At 41.9% G+C, this 17,676-nt stretch overlaps 2 protein-coding genes across 2 annotated transcripts in view; one reads left to right on the top strand and one right to left on the bottom strand.

Moving 5' to 3' along the window:
* Positions 1–8,205: 8,205 nt before the first annotated feature.
* On the bottom strand, positions 8,206–11,235 carry LOC109309994 (toll-like receptor 13). Its single transcript, XM_019534916.1, has one exon. It carries the CDS (start codon positions 11,210–11,212, stop codon positions 8,348–8,350), a length of 2,865 nt encoding a protein of 954 aa, XP_019390461.1. The 5' UTR covers positions 11,213–11,235; the 3' UTR covers positions 8,206–8,347.
* A 3,884-nt stretch (positions 11,236–15,119) lies between these two features.
* The window catches only part of ARHGEF37 (Rho guanine nucleotide exchange factor 37), a 40,743-nt gene continuing 38,186 nt past the window's right edge, over positions 15,120–17,676 (top strand). Inside the window, exon 1 of the mRNA XM_019534913.1 lies at positions 15,120–16,992. The gene's annotated coding sequence lies outside the window, so the exon portion shown is untranslated. The remainder of the gene's footprint in view (positions 16,993–17,676) is intronic.

Here is a 17,676-nt window from a genome sequence, read left to right as displayed (position 1 = left end):
TCTGTCTCCAGGCCCTGCTCCCAGGGACACAAGAGGAACGTCCCCCGCACAGGAGGTAATGAGGAAAAGGGCAGGCAGGAGATGCCCCTGCCCAGGAGGTGGAGACCCATGGACAAGCCTGTAGAAGAATAAAAGGCCTGAAATTCAGACCTGGTATAAACAGCGCCACTCCCACCGTGTGGGGGCTGTACAGCTTCAAATGCAGTCCGTTTTGTAATGAGGATCTCCCTCAGATCCTTCTCAGAGCAGGAACCTGCTCATCTTGCATTTCTGCAAGGTGCCACTTTGGGTAGTATATAAATAATAATTACTGACACCTTGAGGCCACATTCAACACTGAGCAAAACAGCCCTAATATGACATTGTACATAGACAGAATATCTGTCAATGAAGCTGCAGCATTCTACGCCCTCGTCTCGGTCACATTTCCTGCTGCATCTCTCCTCTTGATCTCCATTGCAAAATGTGCATCCCTTCAGCATTTCAGGGGAGTAGGCTGTAGTAGTGTTCGTCTAAGGACATAGGTAGACAAGGTTATTTGGGTAAATCTGATATCTTTTACTAGTTGGTCTAATCAAAGATATCAGATTTACCCAAAGAACCTTGTCTGTCCATCCCCTCAACAATATTTTTGTCATTAAGACATACATAGTATGTAGCTCCCTCCACTTTTGACATCAGCTCTGTGTCCAAAGTATTCAAGCTTTGCGGACAACTTGTCAGGACACACTCTTATTGAATCCAAAACCCTACACAAATTCAGGGTAAGTGTTTGGCCATATCCCATAAAAAATAAATTCTGAGTAACATATGTCATGTCTTGTCCCCTTGCTGTTCTGAGACCCCTGTAGTATCTAATGCCCAGGAGTACAATAGTGTACTGGGGATTGAGTGGAGCCTTTCCTGCTTTTGTAAGTGCACACCAGCTGTTTCATTATCCTTCTCTGGTAGGACTGACAGGATTTGATTTATCCCCTAACCTTGGTTCAGCCACGGGTCTATATGAATTTGCAATGTGTGTAGCACAAAATCCTGAATAGGCAGTGCACATTTCTACTGGGTGTTCTTGAGGCCACTCCTTTGATTCAGCAGCATTTCTTCCCCTCTTCCAAAACATCCTTTCCTTCTTTGTCCTCTTGCTCCACATTGTGCATTGTTCTTTTGCAAGAGCATGAAACTGTGAATTCCTCATGACTCACTGTTACTCACTGTCAGGCTGGGCTTCACTGTACAAGACTAAATTTGGGAGAAGATTCAGTACTCCCGCCCTGTTGAAAAAGCACCTAGAATAATGCAGTCATTCTGTCTGTAAGAGTAACATATGTGAGATGCTAACTCAGCATGCCTCTTGCTAACTGGGTCAGCCATAGAAGTTCTTTCAGCTCACCCTATGGAACTGGAGTGAACCCCTTACACATGAGGGGTACGTTTTTGAGACCTGGATTACACACCATGGGTTTATCTACTTAACTTTTTGGTAAGGGATGACATTGTATACCAATATGATGAAAATAACTGTGTGTTACACAACCAGCCAAGCTAGGTGGGAAGGGAACTCTGCAACTTTCCTATGTTTACTTGGAAAACCGTCTCCAGTTGTTAGGTGCAAGGTGACTTCAAAACAGAAAACAAAGAAGAATGCAGGGGTGTAAGGGAGGCAGTAAAGCTGGCAGTTATCCTGGATCTGATCTGTAAATTTCAGATCCAAAGTTCCCCTGTAACTCATGGAGTTTGGATCCCAACTTCTGCTTTCAGCCCATCTCTACCCATGATGAAAAATAAAACTGAACTCAGGAAACAGTGATTACATTCAAGACTTGTCCACAAACCTGGAATCAGTTACAATGCACAAAGGGCAAGCCATTCTAAAATTCACTCCCACTCTAAATACCATAATTTATTCTCTGCATGAGTGAGAATATCTCAGTCTCTCACTGAAAGTAAATGTTGATCTTGTACCAAGGACTTCAGCTACATCTGTCACAGTAGGCAAAGGAATTAAATTTTCAAGGTCACTTGAGGTGTCTCACAACATCTTCCTAAATTCATTTCTAAATAAGGAGCCTTTCTGTCCTCAATTGCCTGTGTATCACTGTTAATCACGATGTGCAAGCAGCTCAGGACTGATATGCGCTTAAATCTCTTGGGGGGGGGGGGCGTTAATGGCTGCTGATGGGATTCTAGCAGTTTGGAAGCCATTTGGCTGGAGTCACATTTACTTGGAAGAGCTGGAAAACAGATCTCCACCTATTGGCCTGTATATAGACCATATAGGGCTGTGTGCAAGTTACTGACCCCCCTGCTCTAAATAGACAATACTGTGCAATGCTGCCACCTAATGCCTGCAAAGCACAGCTACTGTTCATAATGAATAGCTATTTTTGCAGTAGCAAGCAGAGATACTCCAAGTGAGGCAGGTAGGGCATCAAGACTGTAATTTCTCCAGGTATCCCTTTGATTCTGAGTCCTTAGCCTTTTCTGTCTTGACAGTCATACCCTTCTAAATAGTATTATCTCTGACAGAACACCAGATTAGGAACAACTTTCAATCAGATCCCATTGCCACAAATCAGATCCAAAGTACATCTGTTATAGTCTCTTCTGCTCAACTAGATCAGAACTGGAGACTCATCTATTCTGGAATCCTGCCTCTAATAGTGACCATCACCTGTTATGGCAGAGGAAAATGGACACCCTTCATAATGCATTTTTAACCATCATACTGTATTACAGGAGAAATATTCCCTTCCCAGCTTTGCTCATGGAAAAACCATGCTGTAAAATTTAGTCTTTAGAGAGCTACAAATTATAGCAAGAGTGTGAAAGATGTACATAACCTTTAAAATACAGCCTAGTTTTTGCATCAGTATTCTCATTTTAACATTTTGATGAAATAAAACCCCCAAAGTCAGTGAAATGTTAACAACATCCAGACAGCCATTCCATATCAGATGCAGAATTAATCTGTGAAAACCACTGGCATTGGGATTTAATTTTAAGAGGTGCTAAAGAGCCTTGCAAATGTAAGTAGTGAAGAGAATCATAGTCAATGTCAACTGGAAATAGGCAATTCAGGTAGGTAAAAAAAGTGTATATTCCTTCGGTCAGAAATGGCTTGGCAGACAACTGAAGGAAAAAAATTTAATTCACAATTAAAGTCAGACACTACCAGCCTAATCAACACCAACAGCAACATGAAGAAACCACAGCCTTTTGCAGGCCACTCTTTAGCCTCAGCCTTTTAATACTTGCTAAACGTAAAGGCCCATGAACCTCATGTATTTTATTGTCTTCTAGGGGCAGTGAAGCAAGGGAAAGATGTTTATATCTGTATCACCCAATAAAGCAAAGGAAATAAATCCTGTTGCTTTTCTCTCCAGTGGATACAATGAATATCCCGCTGTGTCAAGAACATTTGCATGTAATTAGCTCAATATCACCTTGATTCCAGCAGTGTTCATACTTCATTTATTCTTTCTATGCAATTGACTGTCCCAAATTTTTTAATTTGATCCCAGCTAGGAAGAGGGGTGGGGGCTGCACAACCTAATGAAACAGCTGTCCTATATAGTACCAATCCAGCAGTGTCCTCTACGTATACTTGTATTAGTGTCAGCAAATCTGTGTTACTATGAAATGAGAGGGAGGAATAGATTATCTTCCTAGGCAATAGGAATATCCCCTGATTTTGCCAAACAGAGCTTTGGGGAAATTATAGGCTGAGCCGTGTATTGGTATGAAAGGTCAGAGCGTTAAGGGCTTCTTCTTACAGGGGAGCCTCTGACTGCCAGGAATAGAATATTTCCTGAAAATAACAGTTTCTGAGCCTCCTGCTGGGACTCACCATGGTGGCTGCTGCCGCAAGGCTTGATTAGTGCTGTTAAGAGGATGGGGCAGGATCCAGTGCCACAAAAGAGAGCCCATATTGAATCCTGTTTGAATACTGGTCCCATTTCAGAGCTTGGGTTCGCACTTCGCTCACCAGCTAATGTAAAAACATTTGGGGACAAATCTGATCTTCATTATGTAACCACAATCCTGGAACAGCTCCAGCTCCACTAACTTAACACAGATTTACATTGATAGACATGAGTCCAGACTATTCTCTTTTGTTCTGTTGCCCCTGTCAACTGAGCGTCTCTAAGCAGTGTGACGAGGTAATAAGCAAGGCTAACCGCACTCTTTCTTGCATCAGCAGGAGTATCATGAGCAGGTCTAGGGAAGTGATAATTCCCCTCTGTGTGGCATTGGTGAGGCCACAGATGGGAGTACCACATCCAGTTTTGGGCACCACACTTCAAGAGGGATGTGGATAACCTTGAGAGGGTTCAGAGGAGGGCTACTTGTATGGCTGACAGCCTGCAGGTAAGACCCTATGAAGACAGACTGATGGATCTGAATCTCTTCAGCCTCTGCAAGAGAAGGCTGAGAGGTGATCTTGTGGCTGCTTCATCATGGGGGGTCAGCAGGGAATATGGGACACTGTTTACCAGGGCGTCCCTTGGCGTTACCAGAAATAATGGCCACAAACTGAAGGAGAACAGATTTAGATTGGACATAAGGAAGAAATTCTTTATGGTAAGGGTTGCCAAAATATAGAATGGGCTTCCAAGGAAGGTGGTGCTCTCCCCTACCCTGGAGGTATTCAAGAGGAGATTAGGCAGGCACCTAGCTGTGGTTACTTAACCCCAGCACTCTTTCCTGCCTGGAGCAGGCGGTTGGACCTGATGATCTGCCAGGTCCCTTCTGACTCTAGAAATCTATGAAATCTAAGTGCTTAACTTCCCTTGAATTTAGCTTCACAACAGCATAGTGAAGAGAAGCATCAAGATCTAATTGTACAGAAAGGAAACTAATGACCCAAGCATTGGAGGGAGAAGATTTTAAAAAGCCCAAAGGGGAAAATGCAAAAATCTAGATCTCTTAGTTCAGAGATGATACCTTTTATTAGACCAACTAGAAAATGCAAAAAAAAAAAAAAAAAAAATTATCTTTTTTCTGCAAGCTTTTGGTCTCAAATGCCTGTTACCAGGCTCAGGGAAAATTAAGATGGTAAAAAGTCCCCATAGGTAGGAAATAAACTTCATTTTTGCACAGAGGAAGCTGGAGATGGAAATATGTCCGTCTGGGTCCATGACAGTGTCTTTGTGAGTTGTTCTGAGTTGTTCTTTGTTGTGCAGATCAGGTAGGATTCTTTCCCTGGAGGTGTCAGATGGCAAGCTGGGAGATGTAGAAATATCTCTTGTTGTTCAGCAATGACATTTAAAATCCAAAATCAGCTAAAATTTGGCATCTTCCATGTTTCTGTATTTTGGGATGTATTTTGGAGTAAAGAGTAAATTGGATGCTTATCTTACTGGGATCCTATGACCCCAACTGACTTCCTGCCCTTTGGGCAGGGGGCTGGACTCGATGATCTCCCGAGGTCCCTTCCAGCCCTAATGTCTATGAAATCTATGAAATTTGGTAGCCGAGTTGGTCTGAGACAAAAGGAAATGCAAAAATCTAGAACTCCTAGTTCAGAGATGACAGCTTAATCTAACTCACAGGAAGCTTGTGGCACTTAGGAACAAAGCTCTTATCTTCTGACTTCAGTACCATATTCTAGTCATTGCATGACACTGCTTCCCCATTTAATTGGTGAGTTAATTATTGGGTTGCAGAGACCAGGTGAACACATGCAGGAGTCCTCATTAGCTTACACCTAATCATGTGCAATAGAACTAATGGAATGAAGAAAGGCTAGTACAACAGTAACAGCATCGCTAACATCTAAGTATTAAATGCCATGTAGTTCCTGTATTACTGGCCCTGGTACAGCATTTGTACATAAAATTATATCCGGATGAATAATTTTGCAGATTCACCAAGGTATTCATTTCAGGACACCCATTCTTCTCCAGTATGCCTTAATGTTCTCCCTACTCCCTATGCAGGGAGCATGTCCTGCAAGCAAGGGACAGAAGTAATTTTGCATTGGTGTCAGAAAAACGGAACAATGTTTATGTGCTTGCCTCTGCTATGAATTATTCTAAAAGTCTGCCAGCCATCTTCCCACAATACTTTGCTCCCTGCCCCTACTGGCAGGTCTGTTTACCTGTGTGGCCACCTCTCCTCCAGGGTCATGGAAAGCAGATGGCACCTCTTTGTTTAAGTCCTGGCATGCAACCAGACTCTGCCTCTTTACACATGCACCAGGAGTCACCATCTTAGTGGCACTCCTGCAGGTTTCAAATATTAATCCTGCGCCATTCTTTCTTGTCACACTTGCCACTGGACCCACGCAGAATCCTGAACCTTCTCTGATGACAGGGAGAGACAAAGGTGCAAGGAGCTGTCCGGAAGAGGCAGAACAATCAGGAGGTTTATAAAGCCATCCCTACAGCCCTGGCTGCATAGGGCTAGCAGTGGGATGTAGCAAGATAAAGGGTCAAGGACTGAAACAACACCCCCAGGAGTGCTCCATCTACCTGTCCTAACTAAGGAGATTTGGACAGGATTTTGACATGAGAAACAAGAAAAGAAACTTTATTTCATATCAGATATGGCTTATGAAGCACAGGACCCCAAGGACTGAGGATGCCTTCTGAGAAGATTCACCTGACAGCCAGGAACTATTTACCTTGAAGGAGTCTAACAGAGAGCTGACACTAATTGACCCCAGACCTAGATCCTAACCCTCATTGTCAACCAGCCTGCTGCCCCTGTGAGTACCAGTGGAGAGAAGGGCAATAGGAAGCATGCCCTCCTTCATGCTAAAAATTGCCAAGATATAAAATTGGCAGTTGTTTTCATTCCAGTGCCACCTCTGTGGGTTGATGTGAATCATTTTGTTGACTCCTGGGCCTTCTGTGTTACAGCTTCCCTCCATGGTGCCCAAAATAGTCTGCAAAAATGCCCCTTCTCGTCATACTCTCTCTCATTCTCCTGATCATAACAAACCCCTCTCTCTGCCACATGTCCAACACTGCAATCTTGCTGCAGATGGCCACTTAGCTGGCTGCCCTTCCCACCTGAGTGGTATGCCTCATTCTCCTCCCCACCTGCCATATCATACACACAACTCATGACTGCACCAGCCTCAAAAAATTGCTTAGATCATGCTTGTTTATTGAGAACTAAGCCTTGCATGGCAATATTACTATTTCATATGAGTACCTGGCCCACAGAGACAAATTCATCTGAAATCCCTTCTGTGGTGGAGGTCATCCATTCAACTTTTCCCAAATGCTACATCATCCGTTATTTTAATTAAAAATACTTTCTAACTTATTCAAATAAAATTAGGAAAGTAGCTACTGAACATGCTATGCAAAATGCTAGACAGCAGTCTCATCTAAAACATGTCTCATTGATTCTTTTAAATCAAACAATCTGGTTAGTGGTCTCCATAAAATTATACATTGACTCACAATATTTTTACTTATTGAAGAGTTAAGAGGAAAGCCCTTATCTGGCAAGGCCATTAAGCACTTAAGATTTCAATATGACTAGTCACAAGCTTCTATTCTATTCTTCCCTGATTCTTATATTCACCATCACCTCAGAGTAGCTATGTAATATCAAGAATGTGCTTAAGTGGTAGAGGGGCTGGGCAGAGGACACATTTACGCCATTATAGCTTACTTCAATTTTGCATGCAAATGGAAACTACTTTGTCTGGAGTAAACAGATGGAGAGCTCTCCTGGGGTAGCTTCACGTAACAGGGGGCTATTATGACACTCATCAGTAGGTAGCAGGGACCAGATAACAGCCTGTTTGCCTTTGGCAATCAGTTACATTTGGATAGATGTAGACAGATGAAACCAACACAGCTAACATTGCACTGGATTGGGAAAAGTTACCCTCGTATGAGAGTTTACATAATTTATTCATTCCTCTTTTTCACTGGTGTAGACTGATAGCACTGTTGCAAATGTGTCCTCTGTCCAGACCTTCAGTGTGACAATCTCCTACTCAAATAGCTAGTCCTCTTTGAGAAGAGAAATACCCAGTACTGGTTTAAGCACTTTGAAACAGAGATAAGCACATCAGCACTGGGGATAAATATTTCAGGAAACGATTACAATTCTTACTTTAATAATTAATAATTATACTGATACTAAATATATGTATGGAAGAGGATTAATATGAAACTTTTCTTCCTGCTCTGAATACCACTGGTAATCAATCTTTTATCCTACATCTTTAAAAAATGTAGAAAATACCCTAAAAATTAGAGTTTAATATTTAGAGTAAAGATCATTCAAAGTTCACAACACTTTTTGTAAGGTTGATATAGCTAAAAACTACGGAATAAGACCATTAGGCATGCCATAGAGAGACATTTACTACCGGGAACTGTCTTTATTGGTTTTCATCTGGAACAATCACAGACAAAATAGGATCTTCATCCACTTTCCCTTCACTTGTCTTCAAGGCCATATGGAGTTTAAGCCAAAAGAGTGGAATCTTTTCCTTCTCCTGGGGCCATGCAAGGTATGTTTTTTTCTTTACCAGCTTTCTCATCCTATGGTAGGGTGATAGATAACCAGCAGGAATGTCTTCCAGGAAAATCAGGACCAGGACATCCTCATGTTCATCAAAGAGGCGAAAGCTGGCTACCTGAATCTCCTTAGAGCACCATTCACTTTCAAGATAGTGGCGGGTTATGACACAGATAGTTTTCCTGCTCCCATAGATATTATCTACAATGTTGTCCAGGATAGCTCTTCCTGGTTCAAAGTCTCGGTGGTGCAGACACAGCTTCCAGTGGTACTCATCTTCCAGCTTGGGAAGGAGGTCATTGATCACCCATTTCTCATCCTCTGTGTTGTAGGAGACAAACGCATCATAGTTGTATTTCTTATGCTGCCTTTTTCTTTTGTGCCTGTTGTCATAAATATAAGCAAGTAATAGATGGTAGGCATAAACCCCCTGCCACCTCCAGTGATAAAAGAGGCAGACAATCATCAGCAAAATAACTAAGGTTGAATTAGTTATAAACAAGATGAAGTCGAGATTAGCAGTGCAAGAGGAGAAATCAAAGGTCCACAGCTTGTCTCCTTTACTGCTGGGTGGGAAAGCACAAGTGTACTCATACAAATAGATCACCTGGGTTTTTAAGCTGTTAAGGGACCAATTGAGGAATGCTTTGTTATTGCAAGAGCAGGTAAAAGGATTGTGTCTGAGATCCAGGAAAGTAAGAAACGGCAAAGCTGCAATGTGGTTCGGTTTAATAACATCAAGCTCATTTGTAGCTACTCTGAGCACTGCCAGCTTAGAGAAGTTGAAATGAAGAACAAAACTGAGTGACTGAAGCCCTACTTTATTGAGGTGTAATTCTGTCAGGTTTGCTATAGGCTGGAAAAGGTCCAGGTTAATAGGACTGATCAGATTGTTGCTCAAATCCAGTTCTTGGAGCCCAGGGGTGTAACTAAAAGTGTCTGGGTGCAAGAAGCTGATGTCCAAGTTGCCAGCATGGATTGACACTAATGATTCCAGACCTTGCAAGAAGTTAGATGGGAAATTCTGAAGCCCTAGATGACGTTGGCTGTTCAGGGTAAGTTTCTTTAAAGACTTCAAGAGAATGAAGGGAGGGTTGTCAAGTTTTCCAGCTGACTCATAAGAGATGTAATTATTAAAAAGCTGAAGCTCTACTATTGAGCTTGCCCCTTCGAAAATGCCCTTCTGCAAAGTGTTCCTGGTGATCCTGTTGCTGCCAAGAAGCAATGTTAGCAGGCTGCTCAGCCCTTCAAAGGCTCCTGGTTCTATTGTGCTAATCTGGTTGTCCACCAGGTTGAGAAATTGCAGGGAAGTCAGATTCCTAAAAGTGCCTTTCTTGATGCAGTTCATCTTATTTCTTTTGAGATTTATTTTTTCCAGCTTCCATAAATTATCTGAGAAAGGCTGTGAGATTTCCAAAAGGATGTTCATTCCTAAATTTAACTCCAACAAATTATCCAAATCCTGAAATAACTCTGAATTGATTTTAGTGATCAGGTTTCCAGTTAGATTGAGAAACTGCAGATTCTTCAGACCAGCAAAGTCACTTGGGGTAATTTTCTGAATCTGGTTAAAGCTGAGATCCAAACTTTTTAGTGATGTTATATTTGAAGTCACAGTAGGTACTTCACTGAAGTTATTGTTTGCCAGGAACAAAAATTCTAAAGCATTCAGGAACTGAAAAGATGTAGACGGTATCACTTGTAACTTGTTGTGTGTCATATCCAAGTACTTCAGCTGAGTGCAGTTTTCAAAGACAGTTGCTCTAATGTTTTTGAATCTATTGCCTTGTAAATTCAGTGCCTTGACATGTTGCTGCCAAAGGCAGACCTCCTCTATGAGAGTGTCAGAATCAGTCAAGTTCAAATCATTTAAGTGGATATCCTCAAGCAAAGAGCAGCTCAGTTTTTGGAGAACAGTTGATATGTCTCCTGGTATCATAAATATTCCTCCTAAATATAATTTCTTTAACCCTTTCAGGAGACATGGATCTTGTATAAGCCATGTAACGTGGTTATGTTTGCCAGAGAAGGATAAATTCAATGAAACGAGACTGTGCAAAGCATCAGTTGTAACATCAATGAAAGAGATCGGATTATGGGATACATCCAGTTCATGAAGCTTCACGGGCACATAAACAATATCTTTGGTTGTAAAATTTGTTATGTTGTTCTCACTGATTTGCAGCATTTCCAAAGAGTTCACCTTAAACACAGCATGCAAAGCTTTCACAAAATGTAACTTATTTGAAGTTAAATCAATTACCTTTAACTTTATCAGATGGTCAAAAGTCGACAGCTCAATCCTGTCAATGTTGTTCTTCCTGAGTAGCAAGACAGTAAGATTCACCAATCCATCAAACGTAGAGCTGGAAAGATTTCTCAGCTGGTTCGAACTGAGGTTCAGGAAGTCCAGGCTGCCTGTGTGAATGAACGTGCCTTCTTCAATGACATTTATTTGGTTCTGAGAAACATTTAACATTTGCAACAGGCTCATGTTCTTGAAATCATTCTGCCTTAGGCGTGCAATCTGATTCTCAGACAGGTCTAAGCTTTTTATGTTGCTAGGAAGATGAGCTGGAACTTGAGACAAGTTTCTCTGATAGCATAGCATTTTCATCCTTCCCCCCAAGTTTCCATGGACTAAGCAGTTCTCGTATGAGTACGGAGCTACTTGAAGATCTTGGCTGAAGAAAAGCAAGACAGGCAGAAGTCCCAGCAAAAACATCTCTCAAACTCCTATGTGCTCCCTGTGTTCAAAAGAAGGATATGTCGCTGCAGTAAAAAGACAGAAAAGGAACTAGTGACCTTGTGAAATCAGGATGTGTATCCAAAAGAAGAAAAAATGCTGGCATTGCCAGTTGTTATCGCTTAAACATCATGACTTTTGCTTTTATATGTGGAGTTGGTTAACTTAAGCCTGAAACATTAAAACATTTGATTGTTTGGTGAAGATTGTTCAAATGTTCAAAGTGAAGTGCAGTGGGCATGTAAGCACTGATTTGATTATGGTATTACATGTGAATCTCAGCTTTCATATTTTACATGAGTTACTACTTCTCATGCTGGAACACAACTGAAAAAAACTGTATTTGTTTTTTGTTTAAAATTTGTGATTTTTAAACCTAGCTCACAGTCCTCCTGCTGTGGCCAATGGCTTGTCCTCTGCCAGAATCATATTTTTCAGCCCAGTTTGCAGGCTCCCCAAGCCCAAACTCCCAAGGTAACCACTGTCTACTTTTCCCTCCTCAGCCAGCTCCCAGCCTGCTGTCTTCAGCTAGCTGTAATGATTACAGAGCCCTTACCTGGCTAGATGTTGAACTAGGTAGAAACAGTGCCCTAGTAATGCATTGACTAGCCAGTTCTTTGCAATGCTGTTGGTAGGTAGTATGCAATGGAGCACATGCTCATTGGGCATGGCAGACACCCGGGGGGTAGCTGATACCACACAGTGTCTCCAATTCTATGGCAATAGATCAAAAAAAGTTGTTTCAATATACTGGGTCACATTCACTGCAGCTGTAAATGAGTGCATCTCCATTGACTTGCAGGTAGTTCCACCTAACATATTTGCAAAAGCCAAAAATCTGCCCCACTTTCTTCCCCATTCACTTTATTGTTGTTTTCTTCATGACTCCATATACATCAGCAGGCATCTCTCTTTACCAGCACAGGAGGAAGACACAGTTAGTGGGGAAAATATGCTGCTTTGTAGAGATGAGTCAATTCCTTATTTTACTGCACCATCCTGGTTGCCCTGAGCCACTACTTACCCAGCATATTTTTATCTCCAAACAGGAAACGGTTCTCGAATGGTGAAGTCGGAAATGCATTTTCCATATTTGCTGCAGTTTAACATAGACAAAGAAGTCTGGGCCTTTTGTTTTGAATGTCCATGTGTTACTATAGAGGAAAACAAAAGCAGCAAAGATATAAGCAGTTTGTATTCTAGAAGCAATGGTTCCCTGCAAGCCACAGACTTAGAACCAGCTGCTTGTTTCTTCTACGGCCAACGGGAGGATATTATACCATAATGGGCTGCTATGAAGATCCCTGCTGGTAGGTTAGCAAAAACCACACATGCCCACACACGCCACTGTCATGAAGATATGTGGCCTAGTCTGAGCTGGGCACTTGCCTGTCCCCTTTGAAAACATGGGGCTGGATAGAATCCTACAGCGCGTCCTCAGTCAGAGCAATCAGTGCCTCTCAGCAACAGGACTGAGTCCCTGTTCTTTTCCATTGAACTGAGTGTTTCATGCTGTATGAGAGCCAGTGCTTACCAAAATCAAAAGAACAGAGGCTGAGAGATGCTTTTTGATTAAGGTTGATTTTTTCTTCCTCAAAAGTTGTAGCAAGCCTCAGTTCATTAGTGATTATAAAGGGCTGTGGGTGGAAAGAGCTAGATAAGGGGAAAGGGTTATTATTGTGTGTGATGGTTGCCACACAGTCAGGTAAATATCACCATCAAATCAATCTCACTCTTGATGTGCAGAGCCCTATCTCCTGGTGAACAGCAGTCACAATGCACAAAGCCCTCTTCATAGTTCTAGCATCTGAGTGGATTAAAGGGATGTGAGCTGCCTTGCTTTGATGTTTTTCAAACCAAGATTTTTTAAGAGTTCCTTTATAGTTGTATTTCCAATGAGTTTTTGTGCTAAACAGTCCCTGTCTGCAGATTTTGCTAGCAAGGTTGACAGCTGCAATGACAATTTTGTGATGTGGACACTTCTCCACTAGTTACTGAACCAAGGCCAACAGTTTCCACTGTGATCAAGGGCAACTGAGAAAATGCTGGATACCTTTTCTCTATTGTTTTTGTACCTGACCCCGCTGCTGCAGAGCAGAGAGGGTTTTTTTTGTTTTTTGGGTTTTTTTAGTTTCTTTCTGTAATTATCCTATTTCCTTTGTTGCTATGTATAGCCATCATGCTGATCAACTCACGATAGATAAAAATGCCAGTATCGGGACATTATGGCTATAATTGTCCAGTTCCTGATCCAAAGCCTACTAAGGAGTTTGGAATAGATTAAATCAATATGTAATCTTGAGATGTGACAACTCCTGTACCAGTCCTCCCAAACGAACTGTCTGCTCTGCCTTCTTGAGATCTCTGTGCATTTTAGTTCCTTCTAAATTCAGAAGATCGCTAGAATTCCTAGCAAATTAAATGAATTCAATTGCTGAGTAGTCTTCCTCCACAGCAAACCACCTGAATCTTGTATGCCAATGGAAGGAATAAAAGCACACACAATTGCTCAGCATCTTCTTCACTGAAACATGTGATCAACATTACTCTAAAGGGATTCTCACTAGCACAGGATAGTTGCCTGCCATGGAGGAAGAAAGGAAAAGCTCAAGTCAAGAAAGAAGTAAACACTTGGCATTCATTGGTCTAGAAGGATACACCTGGAAGCGGCTCCTGACATTGCTCTTGACTTGTCAGGTGTCCATCTTCCTTTTGCCTGATGTTGAACTGACTAAAATGTTGGACTGTGCATTTCCAGGAGAGTACATAACGCATGCAGAGCAAGAGTTCTGGAGGGAAGAGAACTGAATGCAATGCAGGGACACCAAAACTGAAAAGTCTAATTTCCACAGGGTCACTTCCTCAGGTTGCGACAAATACTGAATACAAGCTGAGCATCTCTCTTAAACAGCTTAGTCGAGGTGCATCTTACATGTAACATGTGGATTCAGAATGTCTCTGAATAGCATGACTGGTGCTTCTCCAAGGTGATTTCAGATGGAAGGTTGTGCCCTTTGATTTGTAAAAGGTGGTTTTCCCAAAAGTCAGACAGGATACTTCACTAGTGCCAAACAACTTCAGGGAGTTAAATCCACTTTTTCATTGATTTGTTCAGTGCTTTGAGTATATTACTTTGTGTAAGTGCTGTTAATTACAATTTAAAAATATTATAGTTAATTCTGAAAGTGTTGTTCTCAGAATGACATTTTCCCTATGTCCCTCTTGTCCCCCTCCCAAATAGCATTAAGAAAGATAGGGCTGGATCATGACTTGGGGTAAATCAGCCTCATTCCACTGCAACTAATGGTGTTACATCTATTTATATAATCTGATAATCTGGTATACAGTATGAAGACACTGGCAAGGGCTATGGCTCCTCTCTGTGTAGTCAGTGTGAGTTTCACCTGAATGGGACCAGTATAGAACTGGATATTTGTGTTTTCATATTTTGAATTCAAATTTTCCTCCACTAGTGCATCTGAAAGAAAATGATATGCTTAGATTTTCATGGGTGTGTTTCACTCATGGCTATAAACAGATAAAGGCATTGCCCTATCAGAGACTCCTGCTCCTTTCCTGGTGTAAGCTGATAAAGCAATCATATAGTACCCAGATACTAAGACAAATACCTGGAGGTGCAGGATTGGTGACATACTACTAATAAAAACATCCCAGCCAAAGAATGTGGACACAAGCCCTCAATTTATTCTGTGTTTAAGAACAGTTTTGCAAGCAGCTGCTACTTCTCCAGTACATAATGAAATTCATGTTAATGGTGACTAGATTGTAAGATATCTGCCTTTGTGAGATGGTCTCTGTGCTTGACAAGGGAACAGGAAATAGCATAGAGAGCAACTCCCTTCTGTTATGGATACAGCATAATGACCTAACTGCAGAAATTACGTAACCAAAAAAGCTGATGTTTTCCCTATATAAGATTCCACACAAAGCAGAACGGTATGAAATGCTTATCAGGAAGACCTTACCGTTCCGTGGCCTGCTTTTTTCCAGGCCCTATCTCCAAATTATCCGACCTTCACCTCCCAATAACAGGTTAGTCAAGATAGTGGTGTTGAGAAAAATGTGGACCATCTTATACCACCTGCCAAGACTAATCCAGCTTCATTCAAATACATGGGCTGAATACCATACAAGATGTGGGGGGAAAATAGCTCTCCTCTTTGGAATTCACAGAAAAAATGCTGATGTAATTTTCAAGTAGCACTTTATGCTGAAAAACAGCTTTTTGCTAGATCCTTCTGACCCATCCCATACAAACACAAACCCTTAAATTGGCACTATGGCTAGGGATTTACTTTGGGAACCTCCTTATTTTAGTATTGAAAAGAATAGCTTGGAAGTAGGAGGCAGTAAGAATTTCAGAGGATTTGCATGCCTGGAGCATAGTGCCCCAAAGATTATTTACTGAAGTAACAGCAAACTGTTGTGACCTTCACATTAGCTGCTGTGACCTCCACAATGGCATATGTGTGTCATCTCCCAGTTTCTACGAGGTCTCCTGACAAGTAACCAGCAGGCCAAATCCTAGGAGGTGCTGAGCACTGGGAGTTCTCAATCAGTGTGTGCCCCACCAAACTGTGACAGCAAAAACGATGGGCTGTTCTTCACTAGTGCTGAGATGCCCACACAACACTGCAGTGGGGCGCTCCCTAAAAGTGACCACAGGGCACTCCTCGAAAGGAAATGGAGCATGTCAGCCTTCCTCATTTCCATGTTCACTTTGCAATCTAGTGCAGGGAGAAGTCTGGCTTAGTTCAGCCTCCCAATTGCAATGCTTGTTTTAAAAGAGCCACAGAATTCTGCGTGGACCCACAGTTCCACTCCTCTGAGCTCCATGCTGCAAATCCCAGGACAGGATTCAATGATCAATTTAGCTGCTGAAAACCTTCTCTTGAGTGAAGTAATAAAGTTCATCTGTTCTGATGATCTAGCAGGATCACGCTCTTACCCATATGAGGATCAGAATGTTAGCCTTATTCATAGTATAGGGCAATTTGACTAAAGAAGTGAAGCTTCCTCCACATGGATTAATAATCTAGGCTCCTTGTGTAATGGTATGGCCATCTCAGCTGGAGACAGCCATGTATAAATGCTATGGACAGGTAACAGATTACCAGAAAATGTTGCAGGCTGAGAAGAAAGTGATATCAGAGCCTGTGAAGCTTGCGCATTGACTGTGTATCCTATGACTAGCTGTGGCCAACACGAGTGTCTCCTTGCTGGGAGCCCTGACATGCCCTGGGAAGGACATGTCCTGTATCGCATTAAGAAATGTGGAACATATGAGAATTTGTGGATCTGGTTTAATTGTTTGACTAACAAGCAAGCCAAAGGATGGCCCTTTTCAAGACAGGTAACCTTTTTGCTTTCTGGCAACAGCTGATAAGTTTAGGGTAACTGCTAAAATGGAAAAACAACAACAACAAAAAACGCTTTGGAAAAAAACAGGCCATATTGCATCAGCATCAGTGAAAATGTTGACTGACCAGCTTGTGCCCCAACTGGCTTAGCAGCTTTGTCTTGATGTGCTCCTTTACCCAACCAAGGAGAGCAGAGTTTAGAGCCTACAGCCATCACCTGAAACCAGCCTCTGATTTCACCTTCATCTTCAGAATAGCAGTCAGCCATGGACCGAGTGTTAAATTCATTTTGGTTCAGAAACATAATGTGCTGCTGAGGTGCCAGGATCAGAAGGATGCTGTAGAGGACAGATAGCAAAGGGGAGGAGCTCCACTAAAGTAAGTGTCTCTGCTTATCTACTGACACCCTTGACCAGTTCCATAAAGCGACTGCTCCCTAGCATCACTCAGTGACTGATCATGCGTGTTAGACTGCTTAGTGGTACTGTGGCAGAGATCCAGGGATGGTGTGGTATTACACAGTGGGTGTGTCATGCAAGGAGGGGGTGGTAGAGTACAGGAGGGAATAGCTTTGTGACCCAATATGTTGAATATGTATAAGATGGTTCCACAACTGGAGAGCAACACAAAACCAGACTGAAAGGAGAAAATATAAATTAACACGCAGGGGGTCATGTATATCTTTAAAGCTCTTCTTCCCAGCTGCCACTTTTTCTTGGCTGTAAAAATCAGACAGGCCTATTAAATCCAAATCTTGTTGATTAGAAATTTAAATTCAGGAAAAAGTACTAAAAATGGACATCCTGATCATCTTTTCCTCCTAGTTATCTTATTTACAATAAATGTTTAACCCTTAACAGTCCCCAAAACCTTGGAATTTACAGTAGTTTAGAGACAAGTTATTTTGAGTCTACACAAGACATTTACTGTGGAATTACCTAATTAGCTGTGCAGTAAACATGTCTGCATCTACACATGCAGTGCCATTAGGATGGAGCAAACTAAACGATTATGATGAAGCATGCTGACAGGGCTGGCTGGGGCATGAAGGTACTTTAGTGT

This window comes from Crocodylus porosus, unplaced genomic scaffold, assembly GCF_001723895.1.
Source record: "Crocodylus porosus isolate Cpor-Errol unplaced genomic scaffold, CroPor_comp1, whole genome shotgun sequence".
NCBI classification, from domain to species: Eukaryota; Metazoa; Chordata; order Crocodylia; family Crocodylidae; genus Crocodylus; species Crocodylus porosus.
This window is presented reverse-complemented; position numbering and strand designations above follow the sequence as displayed.

What these genes read in the sequence shown, in the direction of transcription:
- LOC109309994 (XM_019534916.1), bottom strand. Translation starts at nt 11,212, where the DNA reads ATGTTTTTGCTGGGACTTCTGCCTGTCTTGCTTTTCTTCAGCCAAGAT.